At 35.7% G+C, this 12,144-nt stretch overlaps 1 protein-coding gene across 1 annotated transcript in view; it reads left to right on the top strand.

The window, feature by feature from the left end:
• Nucleotides 1-8,760, top strand: part of CIP2A (cellular inhibitor of PP2A) — a 41,700-nt gene extending 32,940 nt beyond the window's left edge. The window contains exons 17-21 of the mRNA XM_090260992.1: nt 843-1,039; nt 3,375-3,488; nt 3,734-3,816; nt 4,478-4,617; nt 8,237-8,760. Coding sequence (XP_090117118.1) covers nt 843-1,039; nt 3,375-3,488; nt 3,734-3,816; nt 4,478-4,617; nt 8,237-8,407 — 705 coding nt within the window. The 3' untranslated portion in view covers nt 8,408-8,760. The remainder of the gene's footprint in view (nt 1-842; nt 1,040-3,374; nt 3,489-3,733; nt 3,817-4,477; nt 4,618-8,236) is intronic.
• Nucleotides 8,761-12,144: the final 3,384 nt, after the last annotated feature.

The raw sequence follows: 12,144 nt of genomic DNA, 5'->3' as shown, positions 1-12,144 counted from the left end.
TTTTCCAAGTAAAGGTATTATAAAAAATATAAATAAATATAGCTATTTTTTTTTAACTTCAACATGAATTCATTTGTTTTTACTGATGATGATAAATGGAGTTTTTCATGAATTCCAAAAAAAATTAGTAATATTAAAATTATTTTTTTCCTTTCCTTTCTCATAGCACATTCATATGTATCCTGTCTTTTGGACCTGTATTTTATTAGAGAATTCAGTGTTTTACTCATTTTACTGTAAAGGCTTTTTGTAAAAATAACACTATAAATAATTGGGTATCACTGCTTTACAGACTCTGTCATCCAGGCAGAAAATGGCTTAGGTTTTCATCTGGGATTTCAAAACAAGTAGTTTAAATGTTTTTTGGCACAGTTACTTCCATATTGAGTCTCAGTTATGTTTGCTTATTGTGCTAGCTTCATTTTAAATGTTTGCTTAAACACCTGTGATGTATATAAGATCTTATTCTTAATTCTTACCCAAAAGGGGAAAACTGAGGTGTGCAAACTTTGTGATTTAGTGTTGATAGCTAGCCCTAGGGACTAAACCCTTTTAATTGAATACTATATGTACAGCTACCTTCCTGTTCTTTTAATTGTGTTCATTTTCATGAATCTGGTCATACCAAGACTGATTTGTCAGAATAATCTATTAAATAGAAAGCTACACTAGTGTCAGCTTTATTAGAGGAACTGTAGTTAAATAATAAGTATATATGACTAATAAATCTTTCAATAACCCAGTAGATACTAACCTGTTAGATAGTTGGTAAGTCTTTTACATTATAAAAACTGAGCGTATTAAATAATGGTAGTGGAAAAGTCTATTTCATTTTCTTTTAGGCACGGACACTTGCTGCTATGTTGAGAGAAGTTGAGAGAAAAAATGAAGAGCTTAGTGTATTGCTGAAGTCACAGCAGGCTGAATCAGAAAGAGCCCAGAGTGATATTGAGCATCTCTTTCAACATAATAGGAAATTAGAATCTGTGGCTGAAGAACATGAAATACTGACAAAGTCCTACATGGAACTACTTCAGAGGTAAATTAATAAATGTTTCTATTTATGATTAGAATCTGTAATAAGTACATTGTACTTCTTTTCTGTGGTCCTAAAATCCTTTTGTAAGCATTTATATATTATGATAATAACATGAGATAAGTAGTTAACAAGAAACTTAAAGTGAGATGAAGTACTGCTTACTCAAACTCAGTATTAAAGTTGGAAACAGAATACAGGTCTCTTTATTTCTTTTAGTTGTTCATCAGTAATCTGGGATGTTAGCACCACAAGAACAAGTTTTGTCTTTTGTTCACTGACGAATCCCTAAGTCCTAGAGCAGTGCTTGGTACATAGGTAGGCACTCCATAAGCAATTATTGAGTGACACTAGTTGTCACAATTTATATTAGGTTTAACCATATGAATTGGTCATTTCTACAAGTCAAAAGTGGTTGAATATTAACACTTATGGCATTCAGCCTAATAGAATGGAAATTTGGGTGTTAGTATTTAACTGATCTCTAACGTTTTAGTCACTATTTATCCTTAATGCCATTGAATACAGTTTACTTATATTTGACTAGATCTGTACAATAAATTCTTAAAGATTAATTGCTGGGTTAAAGGATATGTGCTTTTAAATTTTTGGTAGATTTCCAAGGTTCCCTCCAAGAAAGTTATACTGATTTATACACCCACACACAAAGTATAAGGTTGATTGTTTTTTCCTTTCTTGTAAAACAAAGCTTTTTTATCTTTTAGCCCAGTCTTAAAACTTCTGAATTATAAGGAAGACCAGGAACAATTATGTATTGTCTACCAAAAAGTAAAAATAAAAACACTTTTGATAACCTGTTCCTTATTTTAATTTATATTTTAAGATTGGTTAAGATTTGAAAAACTTCTACTGTTCTATGCTGTTAATAACAAGTTATAGAAAATGATTAACTTTGGCAAGGTCTGTGTGCTTATTTGCACATCAATAAAAATAAAGCGTAGAAAATATATAACAGTCGGAAAATGTGTGATGACAAGGTGACTTCTAAACGGGATATTTTCCCCCAACAACTTTATCTAAAATCTAATTGAGGCAGCCCTGATAAAGTGAATTATTAGTGTTCAGTCAGGATATGAGAGAAAGCCAATAAGTAGTTCAAGACATACAGCGGTTTCTAAGGCCTGCTGATGTTCTGGGTAGTGATTGAGGAGCCAAGAAGTAAAACTGCCCTGAGGGGCCAGGTGGGTAACAAGTAAATGAAGCTGAGGAAAACTCCTCTGTAATGTTAGGGAATTCAAATTTAGATTTAAAAAATTCTGTGTAGGACTGATAAAACACTGGTAAGCAGGGAATCAGTCAGTTTGTTTATCTTAGTACTTAGTAAAGTGAAAAGGCCATTTTATGCTTATGTTAACCTTTTAAAAAGAAAAGGCCAAAGTGAGAGGCAGCAAGTGTTTGAGGTCACAAAGAACAGCTATTTGGAAAGTACTGATTCAGGCAGAAGCCCAAATAATGTACAAATCAGGGAGAGTAGGGAAGGAGTTATGAGAAAAGGTAGGGACATAATTACATAAACAGAAGAAAGGAGTTTCTATAGGTGCAAATAAACTAAGTTATTGGTTAGCTGTATATAGTGGTGCTAATTCTAAAAACCGTCTTTAATTTTCAGTTTTGTAGTCGAGATGTCTGCTTTCCTGTTAGGATTGCAAACAGTTTTTTGAAATACACTGTTAATTTGGCTCAGTCCAAAACATTATTGTGCCCAGTTCAAACACTATAGAAGTTTGAGGAATAAGACATGCAAGGCCATTCCCCTGAAATGGCTGCTGAGCTCTATTTAAAAATGGCTCCACTTATGTCAGCTTTTCACACTTAAGGTAGTTGGATATTAAAGTATTCTTTCTTTAAATGCAGGGTTTTAAAGAAGCAAGAGAAATTTAGAATCCTCGACTACTTTATTCATTAATTTGACATTTTTAATTAAAAATTATGCTCAAGAAGCTAATGATGACAAACGTTTACAGATATTGTTACAGTTTCTTGATCTAACTATAAAGATAGTTGTGTTGTATTTTATAGGAAATTATATAATGTATGTTATCTGTAAAATAAAGCTCTTTATTCATAAACATCAGGTTGATGCCCCACACATTTCCATTTCATAGTAGTTTTTACCACCTCAGTCAGCCAAAACATGCCTTTACTGTCTTAGAGTTATTCTCACTCTGTTTATGTCCTGCTTGTTCATAACATTCCTCCTCTTATCTGCTGTGTATGCAGTTTTGTTTACAAGAAAAGATAAACAAAACATTGAGTTTCTTTTCTTTGTTTTATGTTTTCTTCTGTAAAAGTATCACTCATCTCCTTGTTTTGACAGGAATGAAACTGTTGAAAAGAAGAATAAAGAGTTACAGATCACATGTGATTCTCTGAATAAACAAATTGAGGCAGTGAAAAAGTTGAATGAGTCACTCAAGCAACAAAATGAAAAGTAAAACCTCTAGTTCTTTATTCTAATTATTTTGGAATTTTCAAAAACTAAAGATTCCCTTTATATAGAACAGTGTGTTCGACAGATAAATTAATAGAATGTTAACTTATTTTAGATATAAAACATATTTGGCAGAAGTTAAGGGTAATTACTATTCTTAGAAATTTTCTCTTAAAATACTCGAGGAGAAAAAGAAATTATATAGTTCCTTGATGTTTTCTTCTATTTTTAAAAAATAATTTCAGAACTGTTGCCGAGTTAATAGAGAGAGAAGAACAGAGGAAAGAAGTACAGAACCAACTTGTAAACAGAGAATGTAAACTAGCAAGTAAGTAGTTTTTTATATAACAAATTTCATATGTTAATATATATTGTGTTGAAAGAAAATCAAAGCATGAGTGGTTTTTATTTTGGTTTTTCATTAATTTCTGCAGTACTTTCATTTTATAAAACCTTAAGTCACATCCTAATCAGCTCTCCTTTTCTTGCCATAACATTTCAAAAGCAATTTAATTAAGTTGATTTTAAAAACTAGAAGTTATAGAAAATTATTGTCCCTTTTGAAATAAAACATTTTAAAGGAACATAACAGCAGGTGGCAGTGCTAGGTAACCTTTAGTTATTAGCTTCTTAATGCTAGCTCTGAAGTGATCCACAAAAACATTTTTGTTCAAGCTCACTTGCCTTAGAGCACAGACATCTACCTATATAATTTTTTATAGTTGTCTCCCTTTCTCTTCTAATCCTTAAGTTAAGGATTATTCTTCCCCTCATTACTATATTATCTTTTGATAATATAGAATATTGGTATAGTGGAAGAGTTACATGGTGTTATTTATTCATCAAATAATGTAAAACTTATTTCCAGCAAGGTTTGTCTTCCTAGTTGTTTTTCTTTTGCTCTTATGACATAATAGCTACTAAAGCTTTTCAGGGTAAGTCAGAGTCGGACCCCCTGAACATATAGCTGACTTTTTGTTTGTTTTAAGACTTGCAACAAAAAACAAAAGTACAAGAAGAAAAGATTAAAGTCTTACAAAAAGAAAGAGAAGATAAAGAAGAAACCATTGATATTCTTAAAAAAGAATTGACGAGAACGGAACATATAAGAAAAGAATTGAGCATTAAGGTGAGAATTTGTTACGTTCACATTTGCAGTAAAATGAAAAAGTCTTATTTTGTATAAAATGTGAATTTGGATAAATGTTCTGTTTCTTTAGTATAATTTTGTATTGAAGATATTAGGATCTCAAAGTGGTTTGACAATTCTTATGAGGGCTCCTACAATGTAAAAACCTGTATTTCCTAAAATAATCAAACATTTATTAAATATATGCTGTTTGCTAGAATTCATTGCTGTTAAGGGGGCAAGGAATACAGAAAGGGGTTTCCAGATCTTTATGTCACATACAGATACCTATGTATAGGTATATAGCTGCTGCTCTCTACTTATAGATGGTAATAATAATTCACATTGTTTACAACTTTATAATTTACAGAGGACTCTTTGAAATATTTTTCTTGATCCTTCTCATTGACAAGTATATTACTATATATGTTAATAATTCTTTTTTTAAATTATATTTTATTGATTATGCTATTACAATTGTCCCAATTTTTCCCCCTTTGACCCCTCCACTCAGCACCTCCCACTCTCTCCTGCAATCCCCACACCTTTGTTGATGTTCATGGGTCACACATATAAGTGCTTTGGCTACTCCATTTCCTGTAGTGTACTTTACATCCCCATGCCTATTCTGTAACTTGTTTGTACTTCTTAATCCCTTCACTTCTTCACCCATTTTATCACATCTGGCAACCATCAAAATGCTCTCTGTAGCCATGATTCTGTCTCTGTTCTTGTTTGCTTAGTTTGTTTTTTAGATTCAATTGTTGATATATATGTATTTACTGCCATGTTATTGTTGATAGTTTTGATCTTCTTTAACATTTCATATAATAATGGTTTGGTGACGATGGACTCCTTTAGTTTTTTCTTGTCTGGGGAGCTCTTTAACTGCCCTTCAATTCTATATGATAGCTTTGCTAGGTACAGCAATATTGGCTGTAGGACCCTGCTTTTCATAACTTCGAATATTTCTTGCCAATCCCTTCTAGCCTGCAAAGCTTCTTTTGAGAAATCAGCTGACAGACTTATGAAAACTCCCCTGTAGATAACTAACTGCTTTTCTCTTGCTGATTTTAAGATTCTCTCTTTATTTTTAACTTTTGGCATTTTAATTATAATGTATCTTGGGGTGGGCCTCCTTGCATCTATCTTGTTTGGGACTCTGTGCTTCCTGGAGTTCCATGTCTATTTCCTTCACCAAATTAGGGAAGTGTTTCAAATAGATTTCCAATTTCTTGCTCTTTCTCTTCTCCCTCTTGCACCTTGTGATGAATGTTGAAATGCTTGAAGTTGTCCCAGAGGCTGCTTACACTATCCTTTTTTTTTTTTTTTTTATTCTTTTATGTTCATGTTGTTTTGATTGTTTTTTGTTTTGGGTTTTTTTTGTTTTTTTTTTTTTTTTTTTTGCTTCCTTATGTTCCAAATCATTTATTTGATTTTCAGCTTCATTCACTCTACTGTTATTTCCCTGTAAATTATTCTTTATTTCACCTAGTGTATTCTTCATTTCTGACTGGATCTTTTTTATGTTGTTGAGGTCCTCACTAAATTCCTTGAGCATCCTTATAACCAGTGTTTTGAACTCTGCGTCTGATAGACAATTTATCTCCATTTTGTTTAGTTCTTTTTCTGGAGTTTTGATCTATTCTTTCATTTGGGCCATGTTTCTTTGTCTCCTAGTTTTGGCAGCCTCCCTGTGTTTATTTTCTCTGTATTAGGTAGAGCTGCTGTGACTCCATGTCTTGGTAGTGTGGTCTAGTGTAGTAGGTGTTCTGTAGGGTTCAGTGGCATAGCCTTCACTATCACCCAAGCTGGGTACTCAAGATGTGCCTTTCATGTGGGCTGAGTACACCTGTACACCCTTCTTTTGTAGTTGAGCCTTGGTTGCTTTTGGCAGGTCAATGGGAGGGATTTCATACCTGTCAGCCATAAGGACCAGCTGTGACCACAGACCACCACCCTCCACCCTCCATGGAGGATCAGCTGTGTGGGGGCAGGCTGGTGGAGCTCTGACGTGGTCTGCAACTGTCCACTAGCTGTATAGGCTCTGGGGTTTCCTGGGTGGTGCAGGCCAAGGTCAGCCCCCACCTGTGTTTTGTCTGGGGCTACTTTGCATAAGCTCTACAGCAATATGAGATGGCTGGAACTTGTGCTGGGTTGAAGATTCCCAGGCAAAGCCAAGGTAGGCTGACTGCTGCTAGTACTAGGCCTGAAGCCACTTAGCAAGAGGTACTGGGGTTGGGGTTTATTGAGATTGGCTGTTGCCTGTTTCATAGGATTTAGGAAGTTTTGAAGCATGAGCCAAGACCAGCCATTCATATGGAAGAGTCACGGTTAACAATTTGGGTGGACCTGTAAGTTGGGTGGGACTGAGTCTCTGGGGATCTCCAGGGCAGTGAAACTGTTAGCTAAGATGATGGAGTTTCATATATGGCACCACCCTGCCACTCTGTGACTCGGGGGGGTGGGTTCAGAAAAGGGACATTGGCCTTTGCCCACCTTTCTATCTGGGAGAAAGCTATTACCCCTCTTGCCTTGATACCAGACACTTCAGTTTCTCCCGTGTGCCACTGGTGCTTTTCAAGCTGCAATACCAGTACTGGAGCTCAGAAGGAATGGGTCTAAGGAAGTTTGTGTGTGGGTTCTTTAAGAACTGCTTGGGACTCTAGACGTTTCTTCCACTGACTCAATCCCCACTGATGTTTGCAACCAGAAGTTATGGGGACTTATCTTACTGGCACTGGAACCCTGGGCTGGGAGGCCTGGTGTGGGGCTAGGGTTTCTTGCTCCTGAGACATCCCTCCCGAATTTTTATTCACCACACATGGGTGTGGGACCAGCCCAGCCCGTGTCTGCTCCCCTCCTACCATTCTGGATGAATGTGGTTTTTTTAATTCTGTAGTTGGCAAACTTCTGTTCAACTCAGTTTCTGCCAGTTCTGGGTGATGATGGTTCTATATTTTAGTTGTAATTTTGATGTGGTTGTGTGAGGAGGTGAGCCATGTTTACCTATGCTTCCATCTTGTCCAGCAATAATTTTTTTCACCCTACTAACAAAACTGAGTCTTGGGTTAAGTTATTGGCTCATGGGCAGTCACGTAGTTAAGTGGAATAATAGACTTACATATTCTGAATCGTAAGTCCACTGCTCTTTCTACACTATCATGGTTGTTTGGTGTGGTAGCTATAAATAGTGCTTTCTGATCCATCTACTACCAGGAAGATGAGAACAGACCAGGATTAAAAAACTGAGCAACTATAGAGCATAAGTGACAGAAGAGGCATAAAATTCCATGCCACATTTACAGGCTTCCTGGTTCTGCTTTAATGTGGTTATTTTAATAGTAATTCTAAATAGTATTAGAATTTAATTTAGAATTAGCAAAATTTCAATTGCTAGCATTGACTTAAAGACAAATCAAATGTGTCTTTCCAATTAAAGTTGAATTACTTAATGATTACTTACCTTAAACTAACCATATAAGTTAGTTAAACTATAGATATTTATAATGTGTTGGTTGTCTGAAATGGTTGTTTTACAAATGAAAAATAAAGACATCTTAAAATATCTCTGAAGAGAAAAATGAAAATTGTTATTTTCCTCTTCCCCCTCTCTTAGGCTTCCTCCCTAGAAGTTCAAAAGTCCCAGTTAGAAAGTCGTCTGGAAGAGAAAGAGTCACAAGTGAAACTGCAGCAAGAAGAGTTGAACAAACACTCTCATATGATAGCAATGATCCACAGTTTAAGTGGTGGAAAAATAAATCCAGAAACTGTGAATCTCAGTCTATAGACATTCTCTATTTATCTACTGGTGGAGGTGGGGTGGGGAAGGTAATTTCTGACTTCAGACAAATAGCAAATTATTATCTAATTATCTAATTAATAATTTAGTAAAGAACCTGATCTTATACACAGTTTTATTTGGTCTTAAAGTTTTACTTTCTGTTTTTGGCTTTTATTGCTTAAAGTTTTCTTTGGTTTTTACATTATAGTATTATTCTTCACCTCCATTGTCATTTTTTTTTAAGGTTTTTTCCTTAATTGCTTCCCACTTTATTCTGTTTGTTTAATTTAGTCTCATTTGTGATTGTTTAGATTTTAAAATTAAGCTTGCTTGATGTAACAATCCTAAAGGCTAATAAGTTGAAAATATAATTAGTACGAAGAGAGAAGAGAAGACATGATAGCCAGAGAAGTTTTTCTCTAAAGTAGCACAAAGGAAAATATCAGTGAATTCAAAATAATTTTATTACTACATTTAAAGTGCAGTAAGATATATGGTATAAGTTCTAAATTTGGGGGGAAATGCAATGAATATAATAGAAATCATTATAAAAATTAGAAAATAATTGATATGTTAAATGACTATACTGTTTGTCACATATAAAACTAATACCTTGTAGAATTATTTATGAGATAGCTTTAGTTTTATTCTTTAAAATGTTGTTTGTTGGCCCACCCGTATTATTTCAATTAATTGTGAATTTTTTGTGATTTACATCAGATAACTTACAGTCTCTCTTTACTACATATTCAGAAATTTATTGTTAACTCAGATGTGAATTTTATTTAATGTATTGTCTTTCATTTAAATAGTTTTTAATTTGGTCATTTAATTTTAAAGCATAGGTTAAATATTCTTGTTTCTCTTTAATACAAGGGAATTCTTTAGTAATCTTCATTTGAATCAAATGTTTAAGAAGAGTTTATATCAATATTTTGGTTGATTTTATGCCATACTTTTTTTTTAATGTGTTTTATTGATTATAATATTACATTTGTCCGAATTTCCCTTCCCTCTGCTCCCCTCCACCTTGTGGTCCCCCTCCCTCCAGTTGTTCCCCCCTTTTAGACCATGTCCATTAGTTGTGCATATAGTTCTTCTCAACCTCTCTCTGTCTATTCCATTCCCTCCTACCATGATCCTTAATTCCTATATCATCTCCCTCCCTCTCCCCGTTCCCCCTCCCTGTTGACCTCCCCCCAATATGCTCCCCATACCTATAATTCTTTTTCCACTCTCGTTGCCTACTTAGTTCGCCTTTGTTTCAATTCCCTAGCTTCTGTTGTTTCTTGTGATGCAGTTTTCATTTTAGATTTCATAGTTTTGATCCTCCTTTTTCTAAACCAGTCCCTTTAACATCTCATATAACAGTGGTTTGGATCTAATGAACTCTTTCAGTTTTATTTTGTCCTAGAAGCACTTTCTCTGCCCTTCTATTCTGAATGACAATTTCGCTGGATAGAGTATTCGTGGTTGTAGGTTTTGTATTTTCATTACTTTGAATATTTCTTGCCAGTCCCTTCTTGCCTGTAGGGTCTCCCTTGAGAAGTCAGCTGATAGTCTAATTGGGACCCCTTTGTACATAATTCTTTTCTTCTCTCTTGCTGCTTTTAAGATTCTCTCTTTATCTTTAATTTTTGACATTTTGATTATAATGTGTCTTGGAGTGGTTCTCCCTGGGTCCAGTTTTTTTGGAATTCTCTGTGCTTCCTGGACCTGTAAGTCTATTTCCTTCCCCAAGTTTGGGAAGTTCTTTATTATATTTTCACTCAATTTTTCAAGTTCTAATTCGTCTTCATCGTTCTCTGGCAAGCCAATGATTCTTATGTTGGGCCTTTTATAGCTGTCCCAGAGGTTTCTGATCCTCTCATCGTTGCTTCCCGTTCCTTCTCTATATTCTGGTTTGTTGAAATGAACTCTGGATTTTTTTTCCTCACCATCTGTCTCATATGTGGTTTTGTTCCTTTCGTTATGAGTGTTTTTCGCTTCTTTCTCATCTTTTTCCAGATCTTTTGTTAATTCTGTAAGCCACCTGATAACAATGGCCCTGAACTGAGCCTCTGACAGGTTTCTTATTTGTTCATCTGTCAGATTCTTCATCTGTTGCCTGGTGAGTTGTGCCACCGGGATTTCTATAGTTGTCTCTGCCTCATTTTGACAGATGCATTTTGTTTTCTTGGGCCGGCTGTAGGGGGCAGTGCCTGTGTACTCGTCACAACCCAGCGACTGGCGGCAATCCGCAACCTTTCTCGCTGCGCCGTGGTGCTTTGTCATCACAACCCAGCGACCGGTGCCTGTCCGCAACCTATTTCGCAGCCCTGTGGCGCTTTCTTTGGGGGCGGGGGTCCAAGATGGATTCACACAGTTATTCCACTAGGAGACCGGGATCTGTCCTCCCGCCCCCATGGGCCTCACTGTTCAAGGCAATGTGGTGGCTGCTTTCCCCAGCGTTGGGGTCGCAAGCTGCTGGGGTTAGACTGCAGCTGGGATTGTCCCCCCTGCCGCTGGGATTGCTCTCCCTGCCGCTGTCCCTGGTGCGACCGCAAACAGCACCGCCCCCTTTCACTCATCCTACCTGCCCAAAGGGCGCCGCTGGTTTATAACTTCATACGTTGGGCTTCCGTGTAGCTTTATTTTCTGGAATTTCTAGTTATCTTTTGTTTTGAAGTAGTTGTAATCCTCTTTAGTTGTAGAGGGAGACCGAGCGTGTCCGTCTAAGCCTCCATCTTGGCCGGAAGTCTATGCCATACTTTTATAACTATTAATTTTACTTGGTGTTTTTTCACTATTTATATCTCCATTTAACTTAGGTGAACTTAGATTTACTTTTTATTTTTCAGCTATAGTATATCTGAATTGGTGTTTAGAAATTAAATATTTCTGTAATCCACAAATTACATTAATATCAAACTAATAACTGCATTTTGTTCAGTTATGGAAATTTTTAAAAAGAACATTGTACAAAGTAACATTTTAAATTTCTGCTTGTTCTATAAGGAATACATTCAGTTTCTTAATGTGCAGCTGTGTGCATTTTCAATTTAATATGAACAATGTTTAAATAAATACATATAACTGTATAACAAAAGTCTCTGTAAAATAAAAAGCAAAAGTTTTGTAAAATACACAGACCAAAAGCTTAGGGAAAATCAAACTATCTTTATAATTTAGACACTCTCAAAACACAGAGCCTCTCCCAGTGCTGCCCATCGGAACTTTGAGTGATGATGAAAGTGTTCTACATCTGCTCTGTTTAGTATCATAGCCTTTAGCCACATGTGGCTGGTGAGCACTTAAAATATGACTAACATAACTGAAGAACGGAATTTTTAATTTTATTGAATTTTAATTAATTTTAATTTTTTATATAATATTTATTCTATTACAGTTATCCCAAATTGTTTTTCCCTTTTGCCCCTCTCCACCCAGCCCAACCCCCTCTCCCACAGTCAGTCCCCTCTCTGTTGCCCATGTCCATGAGTCATCCATACATGTTCTTTAACTAACCTCTTCCCTTTCCACCATTGCGCCCCTCCCTCCCCTCTGACAGCTGTCAGTCTGTTCCATGTGTCCATGTCTCTGGTTCTGTTTTTCTCATTAGTTTATTTTGTTCCTTAGGTTCCACTTATAGGTGAAATCATATGGTGTTTGTCTTTCTCCAACTGACTTATTTCACTTAGCATAATCTCCAATTCCATCCATGGTATCACAAAAGGCAGGATTTCCTTTCTTTCTGCTACATA

This window comes from Furipterus horrens, unplaced genomic scaffold (genome assembly GCF_987537825.1).
Source record: "Furipterus horrens unplaced genomic scaffold, mFurHor1.1.pri manual_scaffold_1, whole genome shotgun sequence".
Taxonomy (NCBI): domain Eukaryota; kingdom Metazoa; phylum Chordata; class Mammalia; order Chiroptera; family Furipteridae; genus Furipterus; species Furipterus horrens.
The sequence above is the reverse complement of the archived record's forward strand: the minus strand, read 5'-3'. Positions and strand labels throughout refer to the sequence as shown.